Source organism: Panthera leo, chromosome B1 (genome assembly GCF_018350215.1).
Source record: "Panthera leo isolate Ple1 chromosome B1, P.leo_Ple1_pat1.1, whole genome shotgun sequence".
Classification (NCBI taxonomy): domain Eukaryota; kingdom Metazoa; phylum Chordata; class Mammalia; order Carnivora; family Felidae; genus Panthera; species Panthera leo.
Genome location: NC_056682.1, coordinates 135,091,544 through 135,101,622, shown reverse-complemented (window position 1 = coordinate 135,101,622; position 10,079 = coordinate 135,091,544). Strand labels below are relative to the sequence as shown.

Sequence of the window (10,079 nt, the reverse complement as noted above, 5' to 3'; positions counted from 1 at the left end):
AGTTTCTATATTTTTAGAAAATAGAAGACCCAGACTAAAGTAGGAAAGAAATTAAAAAATACCTAGGTGTTTCATTGCAAATGTATTCTCTTTTTAAGTACTTGTAAGAAAAGTTCATCACTATTCCCTTTTTTCCCTACTAGTCATGCTGGTGTGGATATACAATTTCCATAATTTTACAAAACTTAAAACATATATAAGAATAGGAGTTAGTTTATATTTTAAAATAAAAAACATGAATTTGAGGACTTTTATCTCTTTAGAAGTTCAATGTTAGGAAATATTAGAAGTATGGTACTCAACAGAATATAGCAAAACATAGTCTGTATCATGACTTTCAGTCTTAGCCTAACAAGTAAGATGTTTTGTACATCACAAGATACAGTGGATATTCCAAAGAAGGGTCAATTTGTTTTACTACCCCTGAAAAACAATCTAGTGATTGCTTTATAATTTCTCTTGAAAGCTATTTCTCTTCTTAAAGGAGAGACTTATACTACTTCTGATTTCGTATTTCCTACCTCAAACAGGGGGTTTATGCCATCCAGGTTCCACAATGATGACCAAAAGTATTACATTTGATTCCAAACCTGCTTACTGGTCAAACTTGTGTTTTTAAATTCCATACTTTAGTTAAAATTATGAAAATCTAGAAGAGTGTGATAAGAGTGTAATAAACAGTAGTTGTTCATATGAAAGCCGAACTTAATACTGTGGAAAGACATGCTAGATGTAATTTGTTGAATTTGAGGAATTTGAAAAAAATTACAAATTCAGATTACTTAGCAAGTATTTAACTTGTTAAATACTTCATTGTATTTAGCATTTAACATTGTATGTAAGTATTTAACTCATTAAATACTTCAATGGTACTTCACTTAGAAAACTTCAAAGTGCAAATCATAGACATTGCATTATAGGTAGGCTGGCTATACCTCCTGGCTTGTCTGGAACTGTTTGTTTTATGGTGGGAGATCCAGTATCCCACACACAATTTAGCATTTTCCCTGAAATGAAGCATTACCATTAGTATTTGCCTTAAAGTAAATCAGAATGGGTTGGACTTTTGTTTGGTACTGGCAGCTTCTGCCATGGCCTCTTCTCTGGTGTGGGAGATGCATGTGCGGCAAGCAGAGATGGCTTATTGGACAAGTTTTGTTTTGTAAAAAGAATTTACTGAAGAAAGGTGCCCTGAAGTAGGCAAAAAGGCAATACTCTGAAAATTTTGGGTTGAAGTATTTATAAATTTCTAAGTGAAAAAATTACTATCTGTGGTAAGAATATTTTATTTAAAAAATGTTATTTCTACACATAAAAGTTCATTGAAGGTGTCAACATTCAAAAAAATTTTTTTTGTTTTTTTATTTTTGAGAGAGAGAAAGAGCAAGTGGGGGAGGGGCAGAGATGGAGAGAAAGAAAGAATCTGAAGCAGGCTTCAGGCTTTGAGCTGTCAACACAGAGCTCAATGCAGGGCTCAAACTCACAAACTGCGAGATCATGACCTGAGTAGAAACCAAGAGTCAGACACTTAACCAACTGAGCCACCCTGGCGCTCTGAAGGTGTCAACATTTTAAAATTTATTGACTATAGGGGCGCCTGGGTGGCTCAGTCGGTTAGGCGTCCAACTTCCGCTCAGGTCATGGTCTCGTGGTCCGTGATTTCGAGCCCCGCGTGGGGCTTGTGCTGACAGCTCGGAGCCTGGATCCTGTTTCGGATTCTGTGTCTCCTTCTCTCTCTGACCCTTCCCCATTCATGCCCTGTCTCAAAAATAAATAAATGTTAAAAAATAATTTAAAATGTATTGACTATAAAACACTACTTTGAAAATGATTGCAGGCAATTTTGTGGGGGAAAAACAACCACCACCAAAAACAAACTAGTGAAAGCATATAAGAAAAACTATATCAGGGGTGCTTGGGTGGCTCAGTGACTTGAGCTTCTGACTCCTGATTTCGATTCAGATCATGGCCTCATAGTCATGAGATGGAGCCCCCATCTGAGCCCCCCCTTGAGCCTAGTGTGGGGTGCAGAGCCTCTTGGGATTCTTTCTCCCTCCCTCTCTCTCTGCCCCTTTCTCACTCATGATTTCTCTCTCTCTCAAAATAAATGAATAAACTTTTTTTTTTTAAAGAAAAACTACATCAGTTAGAAGAATTCCAGTGACTCAGGATTACAAAGACATGGTTAAGAAACTGATTAAAGTATGTGAATGCATATCAGTGTTATGCCCAGAATTCGTGATCCCCAAAGACCACTAGGGAGCCGAGTCCGATGCAAAAGCAAAAGAACCTTTATTCGAGCTAGCTCGAGCTCAATCCCCTACCTGCACCGACGCAGCGGTGAGATACCAGGGAGAGAGAGCGAGTTTCAAAAGGACAAAGGTTTTATTGGGGCCCAGGGGCAGTTGGTGAGGTAACGGCTGTGGCCTCAGCCGATTGGCTGGGGAAGGGTCCGAGTCCTGTTAGACAGGTGAGGGGGGGGGTTACTCAAGGGGAGGAGGTGTGGTCAAGGTGAAGGACACAGAACAAGATGGAGTCGGCCGGCGTAGGCCCGCCCTTTCATTCCCCCCTTGTCATGTAACTTACGGACCCAATCATGGGACCGGCTGCATTTATGGTGACAAGGGGAACAGTTTGGAAGTTTACGCTAAGTTCTGGGAAGCATGTGTCCCTGGGGTGGCTCTGGGAGGTCTAATTAAGTATTGTCCCTGAGCTGGTATCTATGATCTGCCAGGTGATGTTTTGGGGGGTGTGGGGACTCCCGGTAGCATGAGCAATGACAAGCAGAGTTAACAGAGTTACCAATATTAGGTGGGTCGAATGTGCTGTAGCTTGAGCTTGAGCTTGAGCGGGTTGTGTTGGTCCCGACTGATGGCCCATCGCGTGACGAAGTCCTTCCGGATCGAGGAGGGGTCCGCTGGCTGAACGTGGGTGTGATGGACCCAGGTCGCGATGCCGTCTACTTTGAGAGCGGTGGGGGTTGTCAGCACTACAATGTAGGGTCCCTTCCAGCGCGGCTCGAGAGTCTCTCGGTGGTGCCTCTTGACATAGACCCAGTCTCCCGGCTTGTACTGATGAGGTGTCGGGGTCGGGCCAGCCTCGTAGATGGCACGGAGGCGCGGCCAAATATCCTCGTGCGCCCTCTGGAGCCCTCTCAAGGAAAGAAAAAGTTCTTGATCTTTAAACTCTGCAAGAAGTTCAGCTCGAAGGCTGGGAATAACAGGGGGTGGCCTGCCAAACATGATCTCGTAGGGAGTAAAACCCAGAGTGTAAGGAGTGTTTCTAACCCGGTAAAGGGCGTACGGTAGGAGAGTCACCCAGTCCCCGCCAGTCTCCATGGTTAATTTGGTAAGGGTCTCTTTTAGGGTTCTATTCATTCTTTCTACCTGTCCTGAGCTCTGGGGCCTATAAGCACAATGTAATTTCCAGTTTGCCCCCACCGCCTTGGCTACTGCCTGTGTTACCTGAGAGATAAAAGCTGGTCCATTGTCTGATCCTACCATGGCAGGAAAACCATACCTGGGTAAGATGTCTTCTAGTAGCTTCTTAGCCACCGTCTGAGCCGTTTCATGCTTGGTTGGGTATGCCTCCACCCAGCCAGAGAAGGTGTCTGTAAATACTAAAAGATATTTATAACCATACTTTCCTGGTTTGACTTCAGTGAAGTCGACTTCCCATTGGGCTCCCGGTCTGGTGCCTCTGAGCCTGGTTCCTTTTTTATTTGATGTGGCTTTCGCGTTGGTGAGTTGGCAGGTCTTGCAGGCAGATACAACTTGCTCTATTTTGGTGTCCTGTTGGTGAATCTTGATTCCGGCATGTCGGATTAAGTCTTTTAATTTTCGGGCCCCCATGTGAGTAGACCGATGCATGTGCTCTAATATTGAGACTCCGAGCCGGTCTGGCAGCACGAGCTCCTTGTTAGGTGTATACCACCATCCCTTTATCTCCTGGGCCATGGGGAGTTTCTTGATCCGCTGTAACTCCTCCTGGGAGTATTTGGGCTGGTCTGGTAAAACTGGGTCTCCCGGGTCTGGTAGTTGTATGGTCATGGTGGGGACTGGAGTAAGGGCTACTGCCTTGGCTGCCTGGTCAGCCTTTCGATTACCTCTAGCTACTGGGTTATCAGCTTTTTGGTGCCCTTGGCAGTGGATAATGGCTAGCTTGGCAGGAAGCCATAAGGCCGTAAGCAGGTTAAGTATCTCCTGCTTATTTTTTATAGTCCGTCCTTCTGCCGTCAGTAATCCCCTCTCCTGATAAATTGCCCCATGAATATGAGCTGTGGCAAATGCATAACGGCTGTCTGTGTAGATGTTAAGCCGTTTTCCAGCTCCCAGCATCAGCGCCTTGGTGAGGGCTATGAGCTCCGCTCGCTGGGCTGATGTTCCGGAGGGTAGAGCCTCCGCCCATACGGTGTCCATTTCGGTGACCACCGCTGCACCCGCATACCTGTGTCCATCTCGCACAAAGCTGCTGCCATCAGTGAACCAAGTAGCCTCGGCATCGGGGAGGGGCTGGTCGGTCAGGTCCATCCGGAATCCATGTACTTGTTCCAGGATTCCCGCACAGTCATGTAGTGGAGCACCTAGGTCAGGGTCGGGCAGCAGGGTTGCAGGATTGAGGGCTGCACTGGGGTGGAACCGCACTCGTAGAGGGTTGAGTAGGAGGCTCTGGTAATGAGTCACACGTGTATTGCTCATCCATCTATCAGGAGGCTGTTTCAGGACCCCTTCAATGGCGTGTGGGGTTGTGATCCAGATCTCCTGTCCTAGGGTCAGTTTGTCTGCATCCTTGACTAGGAGTGCTGTCGCCGCAATAATTCTTAGGCATGGCGGCCAGCCGGCAGCCACTGGGTCTAGTTTCTTAGACAGGTAAGCCACTGGGCGGTTCCAGGGGCCTAAGGCTTGAGTTAGAACCCCTTTTGCTATTCCCTTATGTTCGTCTACAAAGAGGTGGAAGGGTTTCATAATGTCTGGTAGGCCCAGGGCTGGGGCACTTAGGAGGGCCTTTTTTAACTGATTAAAGGCAATTTCTTCTTTTTCAGTCCATTTAAATGTTTTCCCCTCTTTGGTAGCTTCATATAGGGGCCTGGCGATCTCAGCAAAACCTGGAACCCAGAGGCGGCAGTAGCCGGCTGATCCTAGGAATTCCCTCACTTCTCTTCGGGAGGTGGGAGTAGGGATCTTTAGGACAGTTTCTTTTCTGGCATCTGATAACCGCCGCTGTCCGCCCTCCAGGATATATCCCAGGTAACTTACCCTCTCCCTGCATATCTGAGCCTTCTTCGCGGATGCCCGGTACCCTAAAGCTCCCAGGGTAGCCAGCAGGTCCTGGGTCCCTCGCTCACAGTCTTTGGCCGTGTCAGCAGCAATCAGGATGTCATCTACGTACTGTAGGAGGGTGAGGCCAGGGTGCTCCCTTCTGTACTCACCCAGGTCCTCGTGTAGTGCCTCGTCGAAGATGGTGGGTGAATTTTTGAATCCCTGAGGTAGCCGTGTCCAGGTGAGTTGCCCACTGTAGCCCTCCTCCGGATCATGCCACTCGAAGGCGAACAGGGGTTGGCTCTGGGGTGCCAGCGGCAGACTGAAGAAGGCGTCCTTTAAATCTAGTACAGTATACCAGACCCTGGAGGGCGCCAAGGAGCTCAAGAGAGTATATGGGTTGGGAACAGTTGGGTGTATGTCCGCGACCCTCTTATTTACTTCCCGGAGGTCTTGTACCGGTCGGTAGTCATTTGTGTGAGGCTTTTTGACCGGCAGTAAGGGGGTGTTCCAGGCAGACTGGCAAGGAACTAGTACCCCTAGGCTTCGTAGTCTCCGGATGTGTGGCTGGATCCCCTTCCGGGCCTCCTGTGACATGGGGTATTGTTTGATCCTTACCGGACTCTCTCCTGGCTTGAGCTCTACCAGGACTGGGGTCCTATGAGCGGCTAGTCCCATCCCCCCCCCAGTCTCTGCCCAAACCGAGGGGAATTCTTGTAGCCATCTGTCTATATTATCCTCTCTCGGGAGCGCCTCCTGGTGGAGGAGGTATTCATCCTCCAGTTTCATGGTCAGGACCTGGATGGGGTGGCCCTTGCCATCGGTGACCTGAGGCCCCCCTTGTCTGAAAGTTATCTGAGCTCCAATCTTGGTCAGTAAGTCCCGTCCTAACAGCGGGTAGGGGCATTCTGGTATTACCATAAAGGAGTGGGATACCCGGCCCGTTCCCAAATCTACTGTTCTTCGGGTAGTCCATGAATACTGGCTCATACCAGTTGCCCCTTGTACCCAGGACTTCTTGCTGGCTAGTTTTCCTTGTGGGGTGCGGAGGACCGAATGTTGTGCTCCGGTGTCGACAAGGAAGTCAACAGGGGTCCCCTCCACTTTAAGAGTTACCCTGGGTTCGGGGAGAGGGTCCGAACCCCGACTCCCCTAATCACTTAGTTCATCTAGCTCTAGGACTTTTACTCGATCAGTCTTGCTTCCTTTCCCGCCGGCCCTTTTCAGACAATCTCGGGCCCAATGCCCTATCTCCTTGCAGTATGCGCACTGATCCTTCTGCAGCCTCTGCTTCCCCCCCTTGGTGGTTCTTTTACCTTTTCTTGTGTCGTCTGCCAGCTGCCGGAGATGGCGGTCTCGTTCCTCAGGGGAGTCAGCAGTGGTAGCTAGTAGTATTCTGGCCAGGTCTCGAGTCTGCTTACTGCTGGCAGTCGCCATGGCGCGGGCCTGCTTGTCCTCAGGAAGCTCCCGGTTATTATATACCTTTTCGGCTACCACCAGTAAGTCCTGCAGACTTTTTTCTCCTAGTCTATCTATTTTCTGTAATTTTCTCCTAATGTCTATGGCCGATTGGTTTACAAAGGCCATGATAACAGCTGCCTTGCTTTCCGGAGCCTCTGGATCCATGGGGGTATAGGTACGGAATGCCTCCATGATCCGTTCTAAAAAGGCAGCCGGAGATTCATCTTTTCCCTGTTGTACATTTCCTACCTTGGCCAAATTGGTTGGCTTTCTAGCAGCCATTCGGAGACCCCCCATTAGAGTCTGGCGGTAGACCCGGAGCCTCTCCTTACCTTCTGCCGTGTTGAAATCCCACTGGGGCCGAGTTAAGGGGAAGGAGGCATCTATCTGAGCCTGGTTGGTGGTGGGATTCCCGTCTGTGCCCGGAACTAGTTTTCGGGCCTCGTTGACGATTCTTTCTCTTTCTTCAGTCGTGAACAGGACCTGCAAAAGCTGCTGGCAATCGTCCCACGTGGGCTGATGGGTAAAAAGAACAGAGTCTAATAAATCAATAAGCCCTGCCGGTTTCTCGGAAAACTTAGGATTCTGAGCTTTCCAATTGTAGAGGTCACTAGTGGCGAAAGGCCAATAGTGATGGGGCTGGTTCCCCTCCGCGTCTGGGGGTCCGGTGGCTCGCAGGGGCAGAATAGTGGAGTCGGCGGCGGAGGCGGATTGCTCCCTCTGAGCCCTTTGTCTGGTGAAGGGCGGGCTTCCCACTGGAGCGTTTCCGCCTCCCGCTCTCGGAACAGCATCTGCCTCCCCCGGAGGGGGAGGATGGTGTTCTTCCAGCATCCTAGAGGGGTTATACGAGGGAGGAAAAATTAATTCTTCTTCAGTACCCCCCTGTAAGACAGGGTAGAGGGGTGCTGAAGGCTGGATAAGACTTTTCTTCTTCTTTGTCCCCTGCAAAGCAAGAATGGGTTTTGGCTCCGGAGGGAGCGGGGCTAGGAAGGGTTTAAGCCAAGAGGGTGGGTCTTCCACAAGGTCCTGCCAAGTGATAATGTAAGGGAGCTGATCAAGATGGCCCGTCTTAGGCTGAGAGATGATACTCCTGACTCGGTGGATGGTAGGGAGGTCGAAGGTCCCCTCTGGTGGCCATCCGACATTGAAAGTTGGCCACTCGCTAGAACAAAAAAACTGCCACCGACCCTTTCGGACTTCCACACTGAGGTTGTTAGCTCTTCCCCTCACATCCTTAAAGTGATCAATCATAATACTTAGAGGAGTAGTCTGAGTCTGTCCCATAACGTCCGTCCAGTAAGTCCACAGAACAAAACAGAGAAACACAAAAACAGACAAACAGAGGGCCCCTAGAAAATCTTCCAACTCCATGGAAGCAACACTGAAAGCTAGCTTAGACATTTGAGGGGATTCCACGTCCCTCCAAAACCGATGAGGGGATTCCACGTCCCTCCAAAGACGACGGCCTCACACCGACCAGCGGGAGCGACCCGCCTCGTCTCAGACCTTTGAGGGGATTCCACGTCCCTCCAGAAGGGAGAATCGGAACGTCTTCCGAAACTCCCGGCCCGTGGTCCTCCAGTGCGTCCACTTAGACCGCGTCGGGCACTACCAGAACTCCAGAAGTGAGCTCACACAGAAAAGACAGAACAAACAAACAGACACTAACCGTGGCCAGTCAGGCTCTCCGGGTCGGGGGTCCCTCAGGGGTCTTGGGGATCCCGGGCCGAGCCCCCAAATGTTATGCCCAGAATTCGTGATCCCCAAAGACCACTAGGGAGCCGAGTCCGATGCAAAAGCAAAAGAACCTTTATTCGAGCTAGCTCGAGCTCAATCCCCTACCTGCACCGACGCAGCGGTGAGATACCAGGGAGAGAGAGCGAGTTTCAAAAGGACAAAGGTTTTATTGGGGCCCAGGGGCAGTTGGTGAGGTAACGGCTGTGGCCTCAGCCGATTGGCTGGGGAAGGGTCCGAGTCCTGTTAGACAGGTGAGGGGGGGGGTTACTCAAGGGGAGGAGGTGTGGTCAAGGTGAAGGACACAGAACAAGATGGAGTCGGCCGGCGTAGGCCCGCCCTTTCAATCAGTACTACTTAATTATTCTGCTTATTTTATTTTAAAATATTCACATAATTAATATAAAGATTTTAAACATTTTTTAAATACATATGTACATACATTTTTAGCAAGAATTTTAATTGAGAATAGTTTTTAAATAAAGCAGTTTGTCATTCAATAAGTAAATATTTCAAAAAATTATATAATTTTAATTAGCAACCTCTTCATTCTCAAAAGCTTGATAGTTTGATAATAATTTATATGGTCACCCACAATATTGATGTGGAACTCCAATCATTGATTTCAGAATCAAAGAAAGGTCCTTCTTTGGTCTTTATTTTAGAGGTTCAACTCTATTTCTTTCATTGTTTGTAAACGTTGAATATTTATTTATTTATTTATTTATGTGATTATTATTATTATTATTATTATTATTTTATTCTCAAACTAGTTAACATACAGTGTAGTCTTGGCTTCAGAAGTAGAATCTAGTGATTCATCACTTACATATAACACCCAGTGCTCATTCCAAAAAGCACCCTCCTTAATGCCCTCACTCATTTTCCCTACCTCCACCTCCATCAACCCTCAGTTTGTTCTCTGTATTTAGGAGTCTCTTATTGTTTGCCTCCCTCTCTATTTTTACCTTATATTTCCTTCCCTTCCTCTATGATCATCTGTTAAGTTTCTCAAATTCCACATATGAGTGAAATCATTTGATATCTTTCTCTAATTTTGTTTAGCACAATACCCTCCATTTCCATCCATGTTGTTGCAAATGACAAGATTTCATTCTTTTTCATCACTGAGTTGTATTCTGGTATCTATCTATCTATCTATCTATCTATCTATCTATCTATCATCTATCTATCACATCTTCTTAATCCATTCATCAGTCGATGGACATTTGGGCTCTTTCCATAATTTGGCTATTGTTGATAGTGCTGCTATAAACACTGGAGTGTATGTGCCCATGTACCTCAACTCTATTTCTAAATAAAAAAACAATGTTTCATATTATCCTTTTTTTTGCCAGTAATTATCTATTTCATTGATTAATAAACTCAAACGGGGATTAGTTTCAGTTGTATGGAACAAAACAAGATAGAAGAAACTAAATAAAAATTTATTTCAGTCTCCAAATAAAAAGTAGTGGATAGAAAGCTGGCCATTGATCCAAAGTCTGTGCTCTTATTTATTGCTTGGTATGTAGGAGTTATAGTGCTTTCAAGTGTAAGTAAAGAAAATCCAACTACAAGTATCCCACTTAAACATAAGGAGTTTAATTCTCCATGTAATGATAA

The 10,079-nt window shown here is 47.0% G+C and overlaps 1 protein-coding gene across 1 annotated transcript; it reads right to left on the bottom strand.

The window, feature by feature from the left end:
- Positions 1 to 2,921: 2,921 nt before the first annotated feature.
- LOC122217080 lies at positions 2,922 to 8,003 on the bottom strand (the record flags this gene model as incomplete). The annotated part of the gene is given in 1 exon segment (XM_042933974.1): positions 2,922 to 8,003. A coding segment is annotated over 1 exon segment (5,082 nt), but the record flags the coding sequence as incomplete, so codon positions are not given.
- Positions 8,004 to 10,079: the final 2,076 nt, after the last annotated feature.